General features: G+C 31.4%; 10 protein-coding genes and 1 non-coding gene across 11 annotated transcripts; 4 read left to right on the top strand and 7 right to left on the bottom strand.

The window, feature by feature from the left end:
- Positions 1 to 13: 13 nt before the first annotated feature.
- UTP6 (snoRNA-binding rRNA-processing protein UTP6) lies at positions 14 to 1,330 on the bottom strand (the record flags this gene model as incomplete). Its single annotated transcript, XM_004180823.1, has 1 exon — positions 14 to 1,330. One exon carries the CDS (start codon positions 1,328 to 1,330, stop codon positions 14 to 16), a length of 1,317 nt encoding a protein of 438 aa, XP_004180871.1.
- A 257-nt stretch (positions 1,331 to 1,587) lies between these two features.
- YML6 (mitochondrial 54S ribosomal protein uL4m) lies at positions 1,588 to 2,292 on the top strand (the record flags this gene model as incomplete). Its single annotated transcript, XM_004180822.1, has 1 exon — positions 1,588 to 2,292. The coding sequence occupies one exon, from the start codon at positions 1,588 to 1,590 to the stop codon at positions 2,290 to 2,292; it is 705 nt and encodes a 234-aa protein (XP_004180870.1).
- A 693-nt stretch (positions 2,293 to 2,985) lies between these two features.
- Positions 2,986 to 3,057, top strand: TBLA0Etrna4R. The gene has a single exon. It is a non-coding gene; the product is annotated as a tRNA-Arg (tRNA).
- A 1,111-nt stretch (positions 3,058 to 4,168) lies between these two features.
- On the bottom strand, positions 4,169 to 5,644 carry YHP1 (Yhp1p; the record flags this gene model as incomplete). Its single annotated transcript, XM_004180821.1, has 1 exon — positions 4,169 to 5,644. The coding sequence occupies one exon, from the start codon at positions 5,642 to 5,644 to the stop codon at positions 4,169 to 4,171; it is 1,476 nt and encodes a 491-aa protein (XP_004180869.1).
- Positions 5,645 to 9,023: 3,379 nt separating this feature from the next.
- On the top strand, positions 9,024 to 11,057 carry PPN1 (endopolyphosphatase; the record flags this gene model as incomplete). Its single annotated transcript, XM_004180820.1, has 1 exon — positions 9,024 to 11,057. One exon carries the CDS (start codon positions 9,024 to 9,026, stop codon positions 11,055 to 11,057), a length of 2,034 nt encoding a protein of 677 aa, XP_004180868.1.
- A 1,588-nt stretch (positions 11,058 to 12,645) lies between these two features.
- TBLA0E02940 (uncharacterized protein) lies at positions 12,646 to 13,662 on the bottom strand (the record flags this gene model as incomplete). Its single annotated transcript, XM_004180819.1, has 1 exon — positions 12,646 to 13,662. The coding sequence occupies one exon, from the start codon at positions 13,660 to 13,662 to the stop codon at positions 12,646 to 12,648; it is 1,017 nt and encodes a 338-aa protein (XP_004180867.1).
- Positions 13,663 to 14,434: 772 nt separating this feature from the next.
- Positions 14,435 to 15,022, bottom strand: TSA2 (thioredoxin peroxidase TSA2; the record flags this gene model as incomplete). Its single annotated transcript, XM_004180818.1, has 1 exon — positions 14,435 to 15,022. One exon carries the CDS (start codon positions 15,020 to 15,022, stop codon positions 14,435 to 14,437), a length of 588 nt encoding a protein of 195 aa, XP_004180866.1.
- Positions 15,023 to 15,546: 524 nt separating this feature from the next.
- Positions 15,547 to 18,114, bottom strand: USA1 (Usa1p; the record flags this gene model as incomplete). Its single annotated transcript, XM_004180817.1, has 1 exon — positions 15,547 to 18,114. The coding sequence occupies one exon, from the start codon at positions 18,112 to 18,114 to the stop codon at positions 15,547 to 15,549; it is 2,568 nt and encodes an 855-aa protein (XP_004180865.1).
- A 352-nt stretch (positions 18,115 to 18,466) lies between these two features.
- On the bottom strand, positions 18,467 to 19,027 carry GUK1 (guanylate kinase; the record flags this gene model as incomplete). The annotated part of the gene is made up of 1 exon (XM_004180816.1): positions 18,467 to 19,027. The coding sequence occupies one exon, from the start codon at positions 19,025 to 19,027 to the stop codon at positions 18,467 to 18,469; it is 561 nt and encodes a 186-aa protein (XP_004180864.1).
- Positions 19,028 to 19,957: 930 nt separating this feature from the next.
- NHX1 (bifunctional K:H/Na:H antiporter NHX1) lies at positions 19,958 to 22,288 on the top strand (the record flags this gene model as incomplete). Its single annotated transcript, XM_004180815.1, has 1 exon — positions 19,958 to 22,288. One exon carries the CDS (start codon positions 19,958 to 19,960, stop codon positions 22,286 to 22,288), a length of 2,331 nt encoding a protein of 776 aa, XP_004180863.1.
- A 232-nt stretch (positions 22,289 to 22,520) lies between these two features.
- Positions 22,521 to 24,215, bottom strand: TBLA0E02880 (uncharacterized protein; the record flags this gene model as incomplete). Its single annotated transcript, XM_004180814.1, has 1 exon — positions 22,521 to 24,215. One exon carries the CDS (start codon positions 24,213 to 24,215, stop codon positions 22,521 to 22,523), a length of 1,695 nt encoding a protein of 564 aa, XP_004180862.1.
- Between the last annotated feature and the right edge of the window lie 10 nt (positions 24,216 to 24,225).

Below are 24,225 nucleotides of genomic sequence, written 5' to 3'. Positions count from 1 at the left end.
ACAATACACTACACTATAACTTCTCAATAATTAAATCTAATATACCATATCTTTTATCATCTGGCGATATTTTTGCCAAATAATTATCATTCAAGTACTCACTGTACATTTTCTTCAATTCTTCTCTTTCACCTTCGTTTTTAGTACGGTATGACATATATTTCTTTACTGATAATTGTAATTGTTCAATATTCAATTCTTCAATCTCCATAAAACGAATATTATTAATAATATCCATAAATATAATCATTATATATTTCTCCAAAGATACTTCTTTTAGTGTGAGATCAAAAATTTCCCCCTTCCAATATTGAATAATATGGTTGATCAAATAAATACGATCTAAATCTTTAAATTTACAAAACAACTCCACATACTTCATAGATTCTTTAAACAAATACACTACAGTGTCCACACGCAATTCTTTATCAAACTGTCCTCCGGATTCCATGGTATAAAACCCACGGTGCTTATTCAAATAATTATTCCCCAATGTTTTCATACTAATATCAAATATACTTAATGCAATTTCACCACGTAATGCAGGATTAGTGTCAGCATTACCCAACATACTAATATCAGCCTCAGGTAATTCATTCAATTTATCTTTCATATCATTCCCACTAGTTATCTTCACTGTATCATCATTTTGTTTACTCTCTTTACTTTGATCATTTAACATATCTAATTCTTGTTCTCTTTCATTGATTAATTTCATCACTTTTCTTCTATTAATCAATTTAGTAATAAAATTTAATTCAAAATTAATGTATTCATACCAAAGCTTTGGATCCTCAGGGTTAAATCTTAAAGAGTTTTGGAAAATTATTCGACAACTCTTAAAGTTCGCATGAACTTCATATTCATATTTAGCACATGATATCCATATTTCTACCACATTAGGATGCAATTTTAAGAGGGAGTTATAAATAGAATGGATTTGTTTATAAGAAAAATGTTTAGAATAATTAGATGATTTCATAAAATTTAAATAGTTAGACCATAATCTTAAATCAGATGGAAATTTATTACAACCACGGTTATAAATTTGTTGAATTCTACGAATTATAGACCAATCGGAAACAGAATTCGTTTTTTTAGCTTGGAAAATACGTTTTACTCTTTTATAACGTAACTTATCGACCAAGATTTCATATTCAATATAACGAATATAATCTTGTGTAGAGGAACCTCTAGAACTTAACCGATGTTCGAAATTAGTTCTTTTTTTCATAATCTTAGAAACTTCATCTTTAGTAAAGATTTTTTTCTCTACTAAATCGTCTAATTCTGGTATACATTGTTCCAAATAATATCTTGTCTTTGACATTGTTTGGTTGTTATTTCTTTTTGCTTCTCAATTTTTTATTGAAATTTCTTAATAATGTTAAAATATTATATTTTTTTTTTCAATGATGCTCATCGGATTGAAAAAATTCTCTATCTTAAAAAATATAATTACCCGGGTCTCAAAGATTTGAAATAAAAATTAAAAACTAAATCCATTAATTTATAAAAATAAACCCTTTAAATTATTAAAAACAGCTCAATTTTAAAAAGATTAACAAAAGTTTATTCGATTTTTATATGTGGTCTAAATTTGTGGAGAGGTTTTATCCTTCCATTTCAAAAGCAACCATTGGGTTTAGAAATTTTGCTCAAAGTGCTAATACTGCAAGCACCTCTACTACAACAAAAATTTTACCGAATGCTGTTTCACCACCTCATTATACTTTAGTAACTATACGAACTGGTTCAAATTTAGAGCCTTTAAGATTTCAATGTGTTCCAACAAATTTATTATTTCAACCGTTAAGACGTGACTTACTTTGGTCTGCAGTAGTTTATGAAAGAGATGTTCAACGTGTAGGTGCTTCAAATCCACCAAGTAGATCCACAAACGGCTATTCTCGTCGTAAATTATATAAACAAAAAGGTACTGGTCGTGCTCGTGTAGGTGATGCTAATTCGCCAACGAGATCTACTGGTGGTCGTGCTTTAGCAAGACGTGCTCCAAATGATTTTTCAACAGAATTAAATTCAAAAACTTGGAACTTAGCTATGCGTAATGCATTTTCACATAAATATCGTGAAGGAAGGTTATATGTTTTGGAGAATAATTCGACTTTGGAAGATAAGATCATTCCTCGTTCAATATTTATAACTGATAATCCAGATATTGAAGATAGAGTTTCTCCTTCTGATTTAAGAGTTGTAGATTTGTTAGGAGCTCGTAAAGTTTTAATCGATCTTAATGCTTTACAAACGATAAATAAATTAACTTGTAAATAAAAAATTTTCCAATAATAACTACATAAATATATATTATTCTTTTAATAACTTTCATTTTTTTGCCCTTTTTCGTAGTATTTTTAATATTCTAGCAAATATAGACTTACCTTGAAGTATTTTGTGAATTAAAACTGTCAAAATATGGTTGTGTAGTATGATAATATTCATTGTTGGGATTATTTTTATTTAGTATAGATTATTTACTCATGGGTTCACACTAAATATATTGCACTTTTGTGCCATATATAATACAGAACTTCAAAAATTCGACAACTGCTACTGTTTCATAGTTCTTTTAATTAAGAAATGTTACTTACTATATATATATATCGCTCTAGCTTTTATTGGTATATCTTCTAAATATATCTTCTTTAAACAATTCTTCCGAATCTTTCATACATATGCCCCTCTTTGTTTTACGTTTTTGTTTTTCATCTTTTTCTGTGACCTAGTGATACTGTCAGTACACTGTGTCAAGGGTTAGGAGCTTACAAGCCCTAACTAAATCAGAGACGTTCATGTCAACATGTTGCGACGCGTAAACTCGCTTGTATATAAATCAATGCCCATGAGGCATCTATATAGAATTACACAGAATAAGATAAGTAAGTTAAAGTTATAGGAATAATCAGAGTTATAGTCATCTGCAAATATACTAGCCAGATCACTATACGATATTTTCTAAGAAATAGAGCTCGCGTGGCGTAATGGCAACGCGTCTGACTTCTAATCAGAAGATTGTGGGTTCGACCCCCACCGTGAGTGCTTTACTTCTTTAAATTTTATTTTTTTTCAAGAAAATATTGTGTATCACGTGAGCATAATTTATATATGTAACAATTTTATGCTTTGCTACTCCCAGTAGTATATCTTTTTGGCTGCTAGTTTAATACCAACTGTTTATTAAACTATACAACTATATACCTGAGCCTATGTAAGTTAAATATTATTATTATTACGTTCCGCTTTGTTCACTATACACTTCCATCTTTTGTATTTCGTCCTTTTTGTTTTCTGGTTCTTACCTCTTTGTTCTACTTTAACCCTCTAGTTTATTATTTTAGCTTTAGATTCTTAAATAGAATTTATGTTCATGATTCACCTACTTGTTAATCTACATGTTCATTCCGATATCACGTGATCTTGGTTTATACATGTGACTAACGTAGCTCACACTACCTGACAATATATATCTTTTCTTTTAAATTTTAAATTCTATAAAACTTCCGTCAACTTGACCGTCATGGATTACAGAAAATATATTTTATGTAGTTTTGTAGTTTTTCCTCTTCCATTGTTTGATTAATTTTAAACATTCTTTATCCCTTTTTTTTTACCGCCAATGCCGGAGTTTCGGAATTATCATCTAATTTTAAAAAAAAATTTTAGTGATTTTTCATTTGCAAAAAAAATAAACTTATTATTTGAAAAAAAATATTATCTTTTTAAAATGTTTTTATATAAAAAAAAATAATTAAATTAAAAAGTATTATTGTATAATATTACATATAGCACATCCATGGACTATAAATACTGATTTTTTTCTTTTTAGAATGTATCAGATATCAAAAGAAAGATGAAATAATAATGAAGTAGTAATATACAGAATTGAAATATACATGATAATAAATGCCCTGAAAAAATAAAAGAAAACCGTTAACCCAGAAATTTGTAATAAATAAAATGAAATTTGAAAAATGAAAGACTAAAAAAATATTTGGTATTGAGAATTGAATCGAAATTTGATATTGAGAATTGAATCGAAATTTGATATTGAAGTTAAAAAGTTGTTATCGAAGTGAAAATGCCAAATGAATAATAAAGAAAGAAAAGAAAAAAAGACAACTATTTTAAAATCAATTGGAATTGGAAATACCTATTGGATTCTGTTACCCAAGTCAGCTAAAACTTTACCTCTTCTTTTTGTTGGAGTTAAATTATTTTCGTTATCCATGGCTTCATTATTACCAGTATTAACATTGAAATTAACACTTGGGTTAGAGCCATTGATCAATTTGTTGACTCTAGTGTTTGGAGAAGTCTTAATTGGAGTTAATATCTTCATATCAGATTTTAGATGGAAAGTTAAAGCTTGAGATCTTTTCCCTGGAGTTCTACTTGGACTAATTTCGATATTTTCTTTATTTTTTTCCAAATCATTTTTATTGCCAATGATTTTGATGGTATGATTTGGTGATGATTTAGAAGTATTAGAATTAACAATTCTTTTATTTGAGGAAGGAGTAGTTGGTTGTAATGGAGTAGAATTATTAGAATTGGAATGATCATCACTATTTTCTAAGCTTTCATCCATTGATTTATTGGATAAGTTTGAAGAAGATAGATGCTGTTTATTATGTCTTTTAACACTTTGTCTTTTATTTTGAAACCAAATTTGAACAGCTTTTTCACTCATATTACAAACTTGAGCTAATTCACATCTTCTATTTTTAGTCGGAGTAGGACAAATTTGAAATTCATTTTGTAAAATATTTAATTCATGAGTGGAAGTTCTACGTCTCTTACGTCTAGCTAGAGGAGCATTATCAATTTTGGGTTCACGTTTGGGGAAAGTTTCTTGAGAATGAGTGATAAAGGCAAATGCTCTCTTCTTGTCGTTTGTACAAGGAGTAATAATAGCCTTTGCTGCAGCAGATAATGGAGTGAATACATCAGGTCTTTTAGCCTTAACAGAAGGAGTGGATGGGGATGGGACTTGATTGTTCATGTTTAAAGATGCAACTGCATTGGCAGCTGCAATTTGTTTGTTAATATTAATATTGATATGTTGTGGATGTAAATGGGGTTGAGTTTGTGGAACTTGAGTGTATTGAGGGTGTGGTTGTGAATTTTGCAAAGGATGATGAGGGTGTTGTTGAGTGTTCATCATCATAGGACCTGTTGTACTACTGGAGCTTGAGGAACGTGTTGGTGGAGGAGTGTTTAGAATAGAATTAGAATCGTTAGCGATCAAAAGGTTTGCACTGTTGGAGAAATGTTTTTGAATAAATGGACCTTGTGCTGGTGAAGGAGAAGGTATTTGTGTGTTTACATTGTTGGAAGAAGGAGCAGCGGCGGTAGTGGTTGCGTTGTTATTAATTTGAACGCCTACATCCACATTTGAATTCAAATTCATAGAAGGAACTAAGGGAGGTAAAGTGATGAATCTTTTAGGGACTGGAGTTACTGTCGGAGTTGAATTATTACCATAATTGCTATTGCTACGGTTATTCAAAATGTTTTGTTGTTGTGGTGGTGGTGATGTGTTGTTGGTATTATTGGATGACTCACTACTTGGCTGAGAGATAGTTAACAGTTGAGAAATAGAAGGTAAAACTTGTTGGCCATTCATTGTAGATTTGGGGGAATATTTAGAATTGCGAGATGTGCTGTGATGAGAATGTAATAATTACAAAATCAAAGAAAAAAAATGAAAATTAAGAACAAAAAAAATAAACAGCTATAACTATTATATTTTTTTTAATTTTTTTCTTTTTTTATAAAAAGAATACGGTTTTTGTGTAATTAATGATCAACTTGGTATTGATTATTATCTTTTTTTTTTTTCGAAATAATCAAACGTTAAATAATAATAATAATAATAATACGAAGGAAAAAATAAATAAAAATAAAAAGGGTAGGGGAGCCATTGCAAACAAGAAGGAATAATTTAAAAATAAAATAAAATTTAAAATAAATGTTATGGATTTAACCCAAGAATATATATACAATTCACAAGTAGGCCATCGAACCTTGATTTTGTTATTTGAATCCCTATATGCCAATAAAAGATAAAAAATAATAAAAATAAATTTTAAATTTGATTTTTGATAATTGATTTGATTAATTAATTCCTCTAAAATGGTAAAATAAACTGAAATAATAAAATATCATTATTTTTCACTATACTTTTTAAGGCGTAATTAGCTGGACTAATCAATTAAAGTATCAATTAATGGTTGCTTCCAGAAATATTGGCACAGGGCCATTCTTCGCACGGCCAAATCAGGTAATCAAAGTGGTTCGCGAACCGTGTTCGCGTTGTTGACACAGGCTCAGTCCGGCACCCAAATAGGGCACCACAGAACACTGCGTGCAAAGGCAAGAGGGGTTGCCCAAACAGGTTAGCCAGCCACATGCTCAATTCCTAAAACGGAGATGGGAATCGTGTTCGTCACGTGGAGTTTCCTTTCCGTCCGTGTCTCGGACTGTGTTCGACCTGTTTTGGCAGCATTTTTTCGCGCGTTTGTTCCAAAATGGACAGAGATGGACCGATCGGGAACCGATGCTTTTTTGGCGTTTAGCCATACGCGTTGTGCAACGGTTTCTGTGGCCCGCCTTTGGCACATTACGATGCCCAATCGAGCTCGACAAGTATTGAAAAAATGCCAGATCGGGAAGGGCATCCCTTCGAGATGGCAACCCAATGCGGACGAAAACTTTAATACATTTTGCTTGCTTGTTTTCTTATCCAGGTAATCAGAGTGAGTTTTTTTTCAAGCACAAGCATATTGTTTCCTGAAATTAATGATGATACCCTGGTGTGTATTTTGTTTGTTGTTTTGTTAATCACTCTAGCTCGTCTGTTTACCTCTTTATTCGATGTTCAATACTCTTTGTTGTCTAATTTTTTCCTAAACTTCATCGTTAATTGAATAACCCAGCGCTCTACGTACGCGTTACTGCAAGCCGATTGTTTATTTTTATCTCAGTTTTTTGATCTGGATCTTTCCGTCTGGGTCTTCTGTTTGCTTGATTCGATATTGCTAGTAGTTAATTGTTATTGTTAATTGTTTTTATTATTATTGTTGTTGTTGTTGTCCATTTTCCTGTTTGTTTACTTTACAAGATTTCCAATTGTTTTGTATCTGCTTTTTCCCCATTAATTACACTTTGGGTCATGATATTACAACCAGTGCAATTATTATTCCTTTGGCGTCGTATTATTGGCGTTTCGTTTGTGTTTGCGTTTAGATCTTGAACAAATGGAAATATTTATTTGTTTACTTGATTAGTGTTTACCTGTGGACTAAGTGTTGTGGTCCCTGCTCTGTTAATATCGTTCGAATGGTATAATTTATTACACTAGTTTCTACGTGCCGTTACATTTCTGTTGTCATTTGGCTTATTTTTTTTTTTTCAATTTTTTTCGCATTGGCGTTATTACTTGCCTTTCTGGGTAATGAAAGAATTTGACAATATGGAAGCATAACGACTATTCCGGTTAATCATTCCATCCTAGATCTGATATGACACTACTGGACCAATTGGATTTTTACCTTGTTGAAAAACTACTTTACCGGTTTCAATCAATTTTTCTTTTTTTACATGATGTTAGATCAAGTTTTAATTTCAATACTCATTGTTATATGTTTACACAAACAGTAAAAATAAAAAGAAAAAACAGTAATTATTACATTATTTACATTTACCTTTTGCAATTTCCAACTTTCAATCTTCAAACTCCAAGTTTCCAATTGGCCAATCAAGGTTGACTTATGCCATTCCAATTTACTTCAATCAAGTAACATAAGAATCTAAATTTCACAACTACATTGTTTCCTTTACTTTTTGTTATCGTTTCTTTTTTTTTAGTCTTTATTTACTTTCTAGGAAAGGCCCGACGCGTTTTTTTCATTTTGGGTAACTATTATATTATATGATTACCAACTTTGATCTGTGGTTATATTTTTCCTTTGCATAAATTATCCTTTTTGAATAATATGTTGAACCTATCTGGATTTAACCTTCGAGTCCATAGGTAGTCAACTAGAAAAAATAAAACCTCTTTACCTAATAAATTGGGCAATTTAGTAATAGATCTATGTCATTACTCTCTCAATACAGATTCCCGCCAAGAAGATTACAAACCGCCATCCTTTATCTCGAACATCTTTTTTGAGTTGAATTGTTATTACTTTCAAGATTAAAACGGGAAAAAATGGTACAGAGTAGTTTGTTTTTTTTCAACGTTTAGCAATTCCATATAATTTACAAATAATTGTTGTGTTTTTAGATTTGGTTTGTTCGTATCTCGTTTATTTTGTTTGGATAAGACCAAGACTGTTGCGAAATCATTAATTGTTTGGGTTATTGCTCCAATTCGTACCACTACCGCTACTTTACTGCCAAATAAAGAAACTATTTCCATTAATATATATACACTTGTATATTTTTTTTCGTGTCGGTTATTAGTTGGTAAGTTGGCACTTCTTGATACTGTTATTTACTTTACTCTGGTCATACATTCTTGACGGTTGCTACCCTCCAAAACATTTCACACCCTGTTTTTTTACACGACTCATTCATTCAAAGACTCCGGAAAAAAAAAGAAATTATCATACTGAAAAAATACCGAGCAAAACCAAGATTTCGTTCAATCTGGGAAAAACTGTCCACTTTCCGAAATTTCTTAATTACCCGATATTTTCCACGTTTCGCAATCTAAGCTATTCTAATTGAAATTTCCCTATGTAAAAAAATGCTATTGAGTTGAAAAAAAAAAAAAAAAAAAAAAAAAAAATAAAAAAAGAAAAAACTGTTTGAAGAGGAAACAGTTAAAACTTTATTCAGTTTGGTAATAATAACCCTTCACCCTAAACCAAGAAAAAAAATAATAATAATAATACCAGAAAATATTAAATAAGATAACCAAATACACTGGAAAAAAAGGGGAAAGTAAAATAAAATAAATTAGGGAAATAAAACAAAACATATATTATATCTTTAATATGGTTAAACGATTACATTTCTCAATATTAGTTATTATTACAACTCTCTTTATTTTAATATCTATATTTACTTTTACCAAGGATATACAACCAACAGTTGACCTTCAAAATAGCCCTGTAACCTTGAATAAAGATATTAGTAGTCCAGATGTAATATTACCCAAATATGATCATTTAGGATTATCAGATACTAAACCAATCATTATTTGGAATCCAAGTTTAAACAAAAATAAAACATTACATGGTAGATTCTTGCATATCACAGATATCCATCCTGACCAGTTTTATCTAGAAGGTTCAGATATCGGTGAAATGTGTCATAGAACGAAAACTGATGATTCTTCCAAGAGTAATAAAGCTCCGATTTTTGGTAAAGCTATGGCAGGTTGTGATACTCCAATTATTTTAATGAATGAAACTTTCAAATGGATTGACAAAAATTTAAAAGATAAAATAGATTTTGTTATGTGGACAGGCGATAATATTAGACATGATAATGATAGAAATTATCCAAGAACTGAGGCTGAAATTTTCGATTATAATTTAAAATTGTCCAATGTATTATATGATATCTTTAAAGATAGTAATGGTGATGTTGATGAAAACCCATATGATCTAGGAGTAAATGTGATACCAAGTATCGGTAATAATGATGTTTTCCCTCATAATATGTTTTCCATGGGCCCCACTTTACAGACAAGAGAATTTTATAGAATTTGGAGACATTTCATCCCACAAGAACAACAAAGATTTTTTGATAATGGTGTTTCATTTTTCACAGAAATTATTCCAAATAAATTAGCTGTCATTTCCATTAATACCTTATATTTATTTAAATCAAATCCCTTGGTAGATAATTGTACTAAAAAAAACCAACCTGGTTATAAATTATTAATTTGGTTTGGTCAAATCCTTACGGAAATGAGAAAACGTAATATGAAAGTTTGGATTATTGGTCATGTTCCACCAATTAAGAAAAATTTCCAAAAATCTTGTTTCGATAAGTTTACTCTATGGATTAATGAATTTAGTGATATTATTATTGGGAATGTTTATGGTCATATGAATATTGATCATTTCATACCAGTAGATACAAGAGATTCAATAGACTCAATATATTTATCTTCCAAGTTTACAAGTAATAATGATAATAATGATGATGATGATGAATTTTATGATAATAATTTATCAATTGATGAATATATAAGAGATTTGGCAAGAGAATCTAAAGAAGTTCAAATGATGGGTGCAGCACCTGTAAATAAGGGCTCATATATGGATAAAGTTAGAAAAGAATATTATCAAAAAGTATTCGAAGAAATAGAAGGAATAGAGGATGTAGATAAACAAGAAGGAGACGAATTTGAGATTAAGAAAAAGAAAAAGAAAAATAAAAAGGATAAAAAAAAGAAGAGAAAGTTAAGACGTGATTTAGATCAATTAATTAGAGAGTACAATATAATTAGTATAGGTGCGTCTATCATACCGACATTTAATCCAAGTTTTAGAGTTTGGGAATATAATATCACTGGATTAGAAGATGAGTTACAAGTAGCTAATAAAAATAATAAGAGTTGGAATGATTTTTTCCATGAATTAGAAAAAATTTTACAAAAAGAAACTATATCAATGGATAATCAAGCTAATGATGATGATGATGATGATGAATTAGAAAATTTGATAATTAAAAATGATAAGACTATACCAAAATTAACGAATCATAAATTAGGACCAGCTTATGAAAATCAATTATTTACACCAATACGATATGTACAATATTATATCAACTTGGAGAAAATTAATCACAAATATTATGAATTAATGGCAAGTGATAATGATGATATTTCAAAAGAAGGTGCAATAAGACAGAGTTTTGAAGTGGATATTGAATATGTTTCCAATTCAGATCCCTATAATATGGAAACATTAATTGTACCTGAATATTTCGAACTGATGAAAAAATTATATTTGGATGATGAAATATGGCAAGAATATTTAGATTTAGCATTTGCAAAATCTGGTTATAAAGATTAGATTAGATTTTGGACAACCTTAGAATTGATTTCTTAATAGCTCAATTGATTAGTAGTATAACAATGTTTCCTTTTATGTGATTGTAGAAAATAACATCTTGTCCCGTTTAGGAAATGAATTTCTATTCAATAATAAATATAGATTGAACAATGAAATTTAGTGGTGATTAATAATACTTTAAGAAAATGGATAAATATCTTATCTAATTAACTTAATACTAATCTAATACTAAATTACCTTCAATGTTACTCTATGATATTCTATCGTACCCTATTTTTATTTTCATCTTTGAGAATTTATTCTTTTAGTTTTAGTAATGCGTCACAGGCTTATTTCATTATCACTTATATTAGACTTATTTTTTTTTTTTTTAAAAAAAAATGCATGTTTATAGCCATATATTGATGTTTGAATATATGACATTATAATTCAATTTTTCTCTTGTTTAAATTTATGCACTAAAATAGTAATTTCTTGGTTGAAAGTGTACTGTCGGAAAATCGGAATCTTAAAAATAAAAAAAAAAAAAGAATTGCGGGGAAGTTTTTCACTAAATTTTGAGTTTTATGGTATGTAACGGTTTTTTTTTATTCCTTTAAATATTTATTGTTTTGTTTATAGAAATTGTGTCCAAGAAAAAAATATTAAAGTTTTACATCTTGTAATATATTTAAATTGTGTAACAAAAATAAATTAAAAATTTTGAAATATTACGTACAAAATGATAGTGCTAGATATTCATGGTCTTTATACATACAACAGTAGATATACTGGTTTAAGATAAAAGAGAGTATAACGTGAATATGCCTTAGTAATAAAACCCCCAATTAGAAAAGTCGTTGTCGTTAATTAAAGTATATCATGTAGCTTCTACAGGATATACTAAGCATGAGAGATAAATAAGTCTTGTGAGGTTAATTAGGTGAAAAAGTTTCACTTATAGACGACGATGAATTGACTTCTCTTGTCCAAAAAATAATGTATAAATTGACAATATTTCAATCGACATCTAATCTTATATATTTTTTGGAATATAAATTACCACGAAAATACCCCAAAAGTTTATAACTGTTTATTGTATATATTATATATTCCCTTTCGAAAGAAGGAAGGAGATTTTTTATAATAATAATAATATAATAATTATTCAAAACAGATTACTTAACTAAGATTTAAACTATGAGCAACAATATTTTGAACAGTTCGACTGCTGGCCATTTTTATATTTTTCATAATTTAGGAGATTTCTATACTATAAACAATATACAAAAAAAGAATTATTCTCTTAATTATGACTAATAGCAATACTAATATAAAGGATTCTGATGTCTGACAATAGTATAGTATTATTAAAATATTATTAAAATTATATATAAAAAAAAATTACATATAGTGGGATAAAATAATCAATAGGTCAGAATATATATAAAAGGAAAAGATCACCTAAAAAGAACGAACGAGATTTAAAGAGGGAAATAGAAAAGTACCAAAAAACTTTTTTAAATTATGAAATGAATTAAATTTTAATCGAAATATTATTATATTTCAAAAAGAATGAAAAAAAAAAAAAAAAGAATTCAATTTATTATTATTTATTCAAGTAAACAACTCTTGTCTTTAATTTACTACCATTTGTAGTAACAATAGTAGATTTTATTTTGTCACCTTTTATAACTTTAAAAAAGACTCTAGTTTTAGCCTTCTTTTTTGTAGGTCCCCTTGCCAATTCATCATGAATATGGGTATGTAAATCTCTCCCTCTTTCAAAGAAATTCTCAACCCTCTCATTGAAATTGGTGGATTTTGTAGGTGGGGTATCAAAGAGATAAAGGTCATATGGAGGAGGTGAAAGAGTACCTGCAATGACACAATAGTTTCTAAAACTATATGTTTTTGGAACTTTTGATCTACTTCTTTTATGCGTATCACAACAAAAGTGTTTACTGCGATAATTAATTGTATTACTTCTATTGGTATTATCAAAGATACTTGTAGAGTTGCTTGCTACAGGTGTATTATTACTATTATTATTAGTATTGTTATTATTGTAATGACCACCTTCATCATCATCATTATCTTTATTAGTGTTTTTTTGATATTGTTCATTTTCCACTTCATCTAAGATCTTTTCATCTTCTTCATCTTCTTCCACGGTTTTGTCAAAATCTAGATCTGATAAGGTTTCAATATCTGCTCTATGGGAAGATGAGGAAGAAGAAGTATTGTCAGACTCATTATTGATATTATGATCGGTGTCAATTATAGTGGAAACGTCAGATAAATCATCTGTGGAAGTTTCGGACTGAGATGAATTGACAGTGGTAGTACCTGAATAATCAGCCAATTCTTCAAATTGACTTTCTTCAGGGGAAGGAGTTGGATAAGGAGTTGAATAGTTAAAGCTAAACGTACTTGGAGTATAATTCATATAATAATAAACGTTACTCCCAGCAGTAGTCGTGCTTGCATTACTTGCAGTACTACTACTGCTACTACTTGTCGTACGAGCTGTAGAAGACGAGGAATTTGAAATAAGCAATCTTCTATTATTGCCGTTTTCAGAACCATCATTATGAATAGTATTTTCAAAATTTGAAAAAGTCATTTTTTTTTATCTGAATATCTAATTAGAAATATTTATAGATAATGTTGCTGTATTTCTTTTCTTTTACATTACACAAGAATAAATGGGTTCTATCCAACACAAATAGTTCGAGACAATGTTTGTATTTATATGTTTCGTTTTACCTTTTTTTTTGTTGAATTTATGAATGGATTATCTTATAAGTGGGTTGATAAGATAATAAAAAACCAAGGTAAAAAATAAAAATACACTCACCACGACCATATCATCTTATCATCATTATTACTCCTTATTACTGTTGTTTATTGTCCCTTTAGTATCCCGCCCTCAGAAGAGAAACCGCCTTTTAACTTCTTAAACGTTCGAATTCCCTATACCTTTTTATTTTTTTCCCACCCTGATTTACTGACGTGCGCCAACCCTAGAAACCTGACACGGCCGGTGTCAGCCCTCAACATTCCTTCGGATAACCCGGGGTTACCTTTTCATGGAAATGTAGAATGTTTGATGGAAAAAAAAGAAACAAAATGATTTGCGATTGGGATTTTGTTTCCTGTAGGGTTTCCGCAAACGGTCCAGATCGGATCTCGGGACCGATTGGGGAAAAAGAAACGGGCCCAAAGGCAAGCCAGATACTGAAAAAAAAATAGGGGATGGCATGACGATGGGATAACGATGGGAATGAATTAGAAGAGAAGAGAAGAGTAGAGTAGAGTAGAGTGGAGTAGAGTAGAGGCAAGTATAGATGTATATATTTAAATTCAAAAGAAGGTTTCTATATAGATGATTTTTTCTAGTTTGCGTTTTGGAAATATTCCTTACTGTCGTCAACATTTGGAGTGATGGTAGCTTTACCAGGAGTCCAATTGCATGGCAAAACAGTACCATTCTTGTCGACCCATTGGAAACCTTCAACCAATCTTAAAGCTTCATCGACGTTTCTGCCGACTGGCAAATCATTGATGGTGATGTGTCTGATGACGCGTTTTGGGTCGATCAAAAACAAACCTCTTAGAGCAACACCTTCGTCTTCCAACAACACACCGTAGTCTCTGGCCAAGGAGTGGTTCTTGTCGGATAATAGTGGGATATTGATTGGACCCAGGCCACCGTCTTTTCTTGCTAGGTTGGTCCAGGACAACAGAGTGTATTCTGAATCGGTGGAGGCAAATAGGATTTCACAGTTTTGTTGTCTGAATTTTTCAATGGCATCGGAGAAGGCGATGATTTCGGTGGGGCAGACAAAAGTGAAAGCCATTGGGACAAAGGCCAAGATGACATATTTGCCTTGGAATTGGTCCAAGGAGACTTCTTCGAAGATACCGTCGACGACGGCTGTTTTGGTGAAAGCTGGGGCTTGTTTTTGAACTTGGGCGACCATTGTGTGTGTGTGGTGGGGCTAGAAGGGGATGAGAGATTGAGTGAGGTGTAATTGAATTGCAATTGCAGAGAGAGGGAGAGAAGGAGAAAGAAAAAGAGAAAAAGAGAAACCTTTGAGTGTGTTGAAAGAATTATATCAAGAGTTCCTTATATATGACAGTTGTGATGATGACCTGGGTGAAAAAGAGAGTAGTAGTGGTTCCGAATTGGGATAGAGAGGATAGGATTGGACTAGATGACCCAATGGGTAGTTGCCATCGGGTAGGCATTGGATCATTGAATAGCAATAGCAAGATTGCGGTTAGGCAGTGGTCGTTTTGCCAGTCCAGTGGTCATCACGACAGCACAGTGCAATGTTCTTTGCACGAGGGGTGTCCTCTCGGTCCGTCCTCTCGGGCCAACCGGACGAGTTTCTTCCAGCTTCGATGAGGTTCTGTTTGGCGTATTTCGGTATGGCTTGGTATGGCTTGGTATGGCTTGGTTTGGCTTGTTTTGTGTCCTTGAAAAAGACGCACCTTTTTTTTTTCACTCGGCATGCACGGCGCGAGCATCGCCGTGGCCAGCCCGATCTGCAGGGTTGTCAGCATTGTCGTTGGATGGAGTGGCACGTGCTGCGACGGCCCCGTGCACGTGCTGCTGCAGTGGCAAAAATAGGAGCAGGGCCAGGAGGATCACGTGCTTGGCCAGCTGCACGGCTATCCCGTCGGCGTGCGGGTCTGGCGTCACGTGGAGCGCCAATCGCTGCAGGGCGTCGGCGCCGCGGACCAGGTGGGTGGCACGTGCCCAGAAAGCCCTGGCACGTGCGTGCCAGGGCTGGCGGGGTTGTGCTGGGGCGGGGCCAGGGTTCGCCCCGGTGCCAGGGCTCGCCAGCAGCCGCAGCAGGGCTGCGTGGCCGCGCGCACGTGACCGGCGTGACCGGGCGTCCAAAGTCCGAATGTGGGTGGCATTTTCCCATTCAGTGACACAAATACGAATGTATTGTATCTTATTATTCGTGGAAACATTTGTGCTGTTCAAAGCCTTGGGTAGGCGTGCCTGATCTCTCATGTCATTACTGCTGGCTTCCAACTCTTCGTTGCTCAACAGATTGTAGATGAACCGGGTGCGTTGTGTTTGTAATCCAGGTGCACTCAGGAACTCGATAATGGCTGGATCTTGGCAGATGCTGTTCTGTAGGCCATTCTCCATCCGTTCCACCATTCGACTGGAAAACAAGTATTCTTTGCCTCTTCTTGTCTCTTCAGGTGTCAATGCCGGGATCCGTCTTATGATTGGTTTCCACATCTCAATGATCTCTGGGTTATTCGAGATGGTGCGTGCGATGACACACATACTAATCGCTATGGTCAGCCATAGCGGTAAGAATGAGCTGAATTCCAAGATTAGAAACATTAGGCCAAACGTGTTTAATATGATCAGATACATGCTGCGGCAAAACACCGGGATGATCTCGTACACCAGTGCGATCAATCCGTTCATGATCCATGTGTAGAGGCCATTGGGATGGGGTGTGGGTGTGGGTGTGGGTGTGGGTGGTGGTGGTGGTGTTGGTGTGGGCGTGGGTGCATGCGCATGTGTAGGCGTGGGTGCCTGTGCCTGCGCTTGCGCAGGCACAGGCGAGCTTGTCTTGACTGCTTCTCTTGATATCTTCATGTCCAATTGGCCCTCGATCTTGGCAAGAATCCTGGGTGTCAACTTGATCTGTTTGTTAGGAATATCCACTTGGCAATCTTGAGGCCCAATAGCAATCTCATGCCCTTCAATGGATAAATAGACGTTTTCATCATCATCACTGCTTGCTATTGTACTGGCACTATCTTTGCCCCTTGCCTTTTTCTTCTCTATCGAGTTTACTCTCAAAAACACTTCTTGTCCATCGATTAAACATTTTTCATACATTTCTCCTGTTCTCACTATATCAGCCTTTGCTTCAGTATTTGCTTCAGTCTTTGCTTCAGTCTTTGCTTCAGTCTTTGCTTCAGTCCCGGCAAGTGTCCCCTCGCATTGCTCATGGTCGTGATGCTCGTTTTTTTCAAACAATTTCCTCCAATATCCATACTCAATCGAATCCTCTGCCTTCTTCAAACACACATATATCTTATAAGGCTTCTTGGTATCAATCAAATCCATCACATCCTCTTTCAAAAAACATTCATCACTAATCAATTTCCCCTGGTAGATCAATTTAATATCGTCCATCTCCAAATTCTTGATGTTGATGATATTATTATAAACAAACCCAATCAATTCCTCCACTCTAAGAATCTCGTCACGATCCACGTTCAAACTATCTTCGATCATATCCATATGCGGCATGAATTGGATACAATCATTTTCACCGTTGAGCTTCATTTGATGCTTGGTTTTGAAAAATATTTTAAACGTTTGTCTTTCTCTCTTGGGGATATCCAATTGAATCAATTGACCAAGACTCATTGAGTCTCTCATTGAGTCCCCCTGCCCCTGCCCCTGCCCCTGCCCCTGCCCCTCCACTGGGAAAACTTGATCCACACCCTTAATCATAAACTCTCCCACTGTATATTCACCCGTACAATACTTTTTATCTTGTCTTGCATACATCTCTTGAATCATCAATTCCAATTCCTTACGCAATTGGACAATCGTCGTTTCATTCATTTTCAAATCATTAAATCTTCTTCTCAAAATTTTCCTTTCATAATCCCCATAATTTAGATTATTGTTCGTTTCAATTATAACATTAATATTAGCAAAATTACTCTCATCTAGCTTTCTTGTGGGGAGGTCAATCGTTGTCTCTTTATACCGGATTCCAATACACATGTACAAGAATTTGTCATCCTCTGGCGTACCTTCCCTCGTACCCTCCCTTGAACCACTTTTCGCAATTAAATAATCATTAATCTTCTTTCGATTATCCAATACTTGATCCGTATTCATATCAATCAATTCAAAATGATTGATATCCTTTGTTATTTCAAATCTATCATCTGATTGTAATTTAAAATATAAATATTCTAAAAGATACAATATCCTCGTTCTCTTGTGGATATTTAATTTGAATAAACTTTTAATGGTATCCTTATAAAAGATATCCACTTTGACAGAATACATTGTGGTACTTTTATTTGAGTCTATTTTATTTTCCACAATGCGAATCCTTTTTTTTTTTTCTATTTTTATTTTTATTTATTATACTTTTTTTTTTTTTAATTTTTACTATTTCTATTTAATCTTTCTTCTCTCTCTCTTTTTCATACAATTCAACCCTCGCGAAAACTCCATACATTCTTAATCATTAGGAAATTAACCCTTACACCGGGTGTATGTTTCCCAATAACGTAATTAATAGCGTAATAATGCACTTAATTTTTCAATCTATTATTTATCACATACATACATACATACAAACATTCATATATATAGTAAAGATACAAAATTTCACAAACAAATAATTCACAAATGTTTATTTTTCAAAAATAAAGTTCTTCAATTCAGTATAAGCTTTATCCAAATCATCATTAACAATGGTTTGATCATGAGCTCCAGTCTTGGCATATTCCAATTCTGCTGTAGCAGCATCTAATCTCTTCTTAATAGATTCATCAGTTTCAGTACCTCTGCCAACCAATCTAGTCTTTAAATCTTCGACTGATGGTGGGGCAATGAATAAGAATCTGGCATTCAATTCCTTTTTGTTCTTAACAGCTTTCACACCTTGCATATCAATATCCAAAATACAGGTCTTACCAGATGCAATGACTTGTTGAACAGATGCAACTGTGGTACCATAATAATTACCAGAAAATTGAGCCCATTCAATAAATTTATCTTCGTCAATCATTTTTTTGAAATTTTCAACACTAACAAAATTATAATCTTTACCATCAACTTCACCTGGTCTGGCATTACGTGTGGTGGAAGAAACAGAAAACCCAAAAGTGTCTGGATATTCAGCAAATAATTTCTTCAATAAAGTAGACTTACCTGTACCACTTGGACCGGATAAAACAATTGGACGAGACATAGTTATAATAGTGATGATTCTTTGAGTTTGATTGATAAATCGATTTAACTTGCAAATATCCCTAAATTGCAAACTTTTATACATTAACATGAATGAAAGTTAATTTTTTTTTTTTTTTTTTCATTTGAATTGAATTTTAATTTTTCACTTTCGCTATGGTGTTTTGGTACCTCAGTTTTCTCCGTGTAATCAGATCTAAGAAACTTGTACGGGCGGCTCTGGGTCCTCCACATTCTTTCAACGTAGAACTGTCATTAGCATATCTTCAATTCACCTAGAAAGTGATTTTTCAGGGCCTATTATGTTTAATTTGATACTTTGACAGATTTATTTGTAATATTTTAATATTTATATCTTTGCAAAATATTAGGGCTACATATTCAAATAGTTAGGGTTGGGTAAGACTTTTTTTTTTTGTCTTTGAAAGTGCCAACGGAAATTTTTCTTTTTTTTTTTTACATTCGTCATTGTAACTATTTTCTGACATTTGTCCTTTTTTTTTTTTTAACCTTCTTAGGAAAAAAAATTTGGGATAATAAGACCAAAAGAAAATATATATTAAAAATTAAATAAAGAAAATAAGGATCCAATTATGCAAGAAAAAAAAAAAAGAAATATTATCAAATTAATAGATCGTGAAGAGAAAACAAAATACAAATAGATATCGTATAACAACTATATTCGATTTATTAAATTCACTCTTTTTTCTATTAAAACTAGAATTTATTCGGCGCAAAATCCAATTAATACCTGTTTTTTTTTGTTTTTTTTTTTTTTTTGTTTAAAAAAAGAGGTGTAATATCAAATCTACATATATATATTTATACATATATATATATATTGTTCAAATTTCATGCTAATTACATAGAATACTGAAACAAAAAAACACATACACAACACAAACACAACATATCAAATACTCAATAAATTATGAAAATTAATAATTTTGTGGTGTTAAATTCATTGGTCATATACTCATCATTTTCCCTTGCCAATGTTATTCCAAAGACTACGACAGATATAATCAATCAAAAAAACGAGATCGAAACGATACCCTACCATGAGCAAATAAAGAAAAACCTTTGGGAACCAACCAAGATCCAAGATACAATTGCAAAGAGAAATATTATTGTCGATGATGATCGACGTCCGCCGCCACCTCCTTTAAAAGGTAATAATAATAAAAACATTCTAGACGTGGAAAATAAAGCAGTTCCAAATAAAGTTATAAATAATAGACCATTAGATAATGTAAATAAAAATAAAAATAAAAATAAAGTAATACCCAGTAGTATAGATTTGATAAACGATGATGATGCAGATGAATTATTACCATTACCTTCCAATGAATTGATCGATAATAGCCCTTTATATAACCCAGATGGGACTTTAAAGAAAGATCCAAATGGCGATGGTCTTTTAGATGAAACAGATCCAGATAGTTCTGGAAATGCAGATGCTTCAGAAGAAGAAATTTTTTCTTCATGGGCTTTATTCATCATGTTATTTTTATTGATTTCTGCCTTATGGTCAAGTTATTTCTTAACTCAAAATCATATTACTGCAGTTCATGAAACTGTTTTATCAATCTTTTATGGTATGGTTATAGGGTTAATCATTAGAATGTCTCCTGGTCATTACATTCAAGATGCAGTCACTTTTGATAGTTCTTATTTCTTTAATGTCCTTTTACCACCTATCATTTTAAATTCTGGTTATGAATTAAATCAAATCAATTTCTTTAATAATATCATTTCAATTTTGGTTTTTGCCATCCCTGGTACTTTTATCTCTGCATGTGTCTTGGGTTTTATTATATTCATTTGGACTTCATTAGGTTTAGAAAGTGTTAATATTTCATTTGTTGATGCCTTATCTGTAGGTGCAACTTTATCTGCTACTGATCCAGTCACAATTTTATCCATTTTTAATGCTTATAAAGTAGATCCAAAATTATTTACCATCATTTTAGGTGAATCATTATTAAATGATGCTATTTCTATTGTTATGTTTGAAACTTGTCAAAAATTTCATGGTCAACCTGCCAAATTTTCATCTTTGTTTAAAGGTATTGGTATTTTCTTAGTTACATTTTCTGTCTCTTTAATGATTGGATTAATGATTGGTCTCTTGGTCGCATTGATTTTAAAACATACTCATATTAGAAGGTATCCAGAGATTGAAAGTTGTTTAATTCTTTTAATTGCTTATGAATCTTATTTCTTCTCTAATGGGTGCCATGTCTCGGGTATTGTATCATTATTATTCTGTGGGATCACTTTAAAACATTATGCTTATTTTAATATGTCAAGAAGAACACAAATCACAATTAAATATATTTTCCAATTATTATCAAGATTATCAGAAAATTTTATTTTCATTTACTTAGGATTGGAATTATTTACTGAAGTGGAATTAGTCTATAAACCTCTATTAATCATTGTTACCGCCATCTCTATTTGTGTTGCTCGTTGGTGTTCTGTTTTCCCCTTATCAAGATTTATTAATTGGATTTATAGATTCAAGTACAACTCAAGAAGTTATATGTCTTCTTCAGATCCAAATAATTCTCCTTACAATGAAGAAATCCCTTACAATTATCAAGTAATGACATTTTGGGCTGGCTTAAGAGGTGCTGTTGGTGTTGCATTAGCTATGGGTATTAAAGGTGAATTTAAATTTACTTTATTAGCTACTGTATTAGTCGTTGTTGTTTTAACAGTTATTATCTTTGGGGGGACTACTGCTGGTATGTTGGAAGTTTTACATATTAAGACTGGTTGTATTGATGAAAATGATATCTCTGATGATGAATTTGATATTGAAGCACCAAATACTTTCAATTCGAGATCTTCTCAAATTTATTTGAATAATTACCAAGATAATAATAATATTAATAATAATAATAATAATAATAATAATAATAACAATGATATTACAAAGAGCAATCTAAACTTACATTCATCAATGACTGGATTGATTAATGAACCAACTGAATTACCAAATCCAAACACTATGCTAACTAATGATGATGATATGAATGATCGTGAAATAAGCGGAACTCCTGTAAGTTTACCAAAGAGTTCAGTAGATACAAATCCTGGAAGAATTAGAGATAAATTGGGTAATATCTTTAGATCCGATTCTCAATGGTTCCATAGTTTTGATGAACAAGTTTTAAAACCTGTATTTTTAGATAATTCTGCTACTTCATCTCCAAACAGACCACCAGGAATGAATTCATCAGATGTTAAAAAATAATAATAATAATAATAATATTTTTTGTTTTTTATATTCTTTAGAAATCTACATTAACTTCATAAATATACATACATATACAAGTATTTATTATTTTATAAGTACTTTTTTTTTTAAAAGAAAGAAAAAATAGAAAAAAAAATAGAAAATAATTTGAATGTTACTTATACAATGTGTATGTTAATTATTATATAATATTGTTACATATATTAAGGGATTTATTAATATTCATTAGTTAATAGGGATCGTTTAAATATTTACGATATTCTTCTTCATAATCATCATCATCATCAATAAAACATTGGACAGAACTATCATCTACAGGTCGAAAAGCATCTTTACGATAATACTCATTGTCATTATTTTGTAGATAGTCATCATATTTGTTGTCTTTATACGAATAAGTCTCAAGGACCCATTTACTTAATTGAACAACATCGTCATCCAATATTACATCATTTAATGAATCTTTACATTCCGAAATGATTTCCAAGAATGATCCAACTGAAACTTCATATAAAGCTGATATCAAATCGAGATTATTATGATTATTATTAGATTCATTTTCTAATTCATCAGTTTTAAGATTACTTCTCTTTAAATCTTCCCATTTCTCAACCCAGTTTCCCATCACTCCAATTGAATTTTTGATTTTAATTAATGATTCATTTAATGATAATTTTACTAATTCTGATATTAAGGAATCTTTTGAATTAATACCAACAATTAAAAGACTTGTTATTGATAGCATACTTGACGTAAATAACATAGGTATTGGAACTAATTTTTCTGCTAATTTATTTTTATTAATTTTTTCATTATTAAAGGAAAAAATGTTGAAAGATTTCATTAATTTTTGCCCAAAACTATGAATTATTGAAGTAGAATTTGAAGTTTCAATATTAGAATATCCATATTTAGTATATCGATATTTTGGAGTAAATTTTTTATTTCTATTTCGATCGAGCTTATATGCATCTGGCTCTAAAGTGATCAAATACTCGTTAATTTCTTCGTATGTATTTTCAATAACATCCAAACACAACTTAAATATTGGATTAAAGTATTTGATGTAATAAATCTCTTTACGATCATTAGGATCCAGGGATATAGCACGTAATGAAAGCTCTTGGAAAGCTGTTACCCTTACAAATGCTTGATTACTATTAGGCCTGTATTTTAACCCATCAAGTAAAGTTTTTATAGGGTATGACGAATAGGTTGATAATAAATGGTTCTTATAAATTGGTCCCATCATAATTTTATTATTAAAGGATAGCATAATTATTTCAAAATGAAGGAAGATTAATAGTGGTATTATGAAATTTAAAGAATTAAAATCTAACCAAAATAATATAGATAATATGAAATTGCAAGCAGATAATAGAATCGATTTAATAATTATCCTATTGTTTAAAAAATAAAAGCCATTATTGTTATTTTGAATAAATGTTGAAGTGTAACCATATGGTGGTCTATCTAAATCAAAAATTATATGCTGTAATGTGTAGATTATTGGTGTCAAAATTATTAGTTGATACGCTTTCTCTGAAGTGATTATTGAATTCAATGAAATAATATAACTTAAAATGGAAATAGAAAATGATAAGTGAATAATCAATGTTTTAAAAGAAAATAATTTGGATAGAATATCTAGAATTAAAAATTTTGAAAATACAATATAATCAATATGGAAATAGATATTTTTTATTATTACAACTATAATAGAAGAAATAAAAATTAATAAAAACTTCCTCAATATTATAGTAAAAAATGCCCAAAGAGAATTGAACGTCGAAAATGAAACAACTAGTGCTGCTTCAACTAATGCCAGGGGAAATACTGTATATTTAACTGTATTATTGTATCGTATTTTACATATTCCATTAAATATGACAGAATACTTTAATATGCGTTTGCTCATTCTCATGTTGGCTAAA

Source organism: Henningerozyma blattae, chromosome 5 (genome assembly GCF_000315915.1).
Source record: "Henningerozyma blattae CBS 6284 chromosome 5, complete genome".
Taxonomy (NCBI): Eukaryota; Fungi; Ascomycota; class Saccharomycetes; order Saccharomycetales; family Saccharomycetaceae; genus Henningerozyma; species Henningerozyma blattae.
This window is presented reverse-complemented; position numbering and strand designations above follow the sequence as displayed.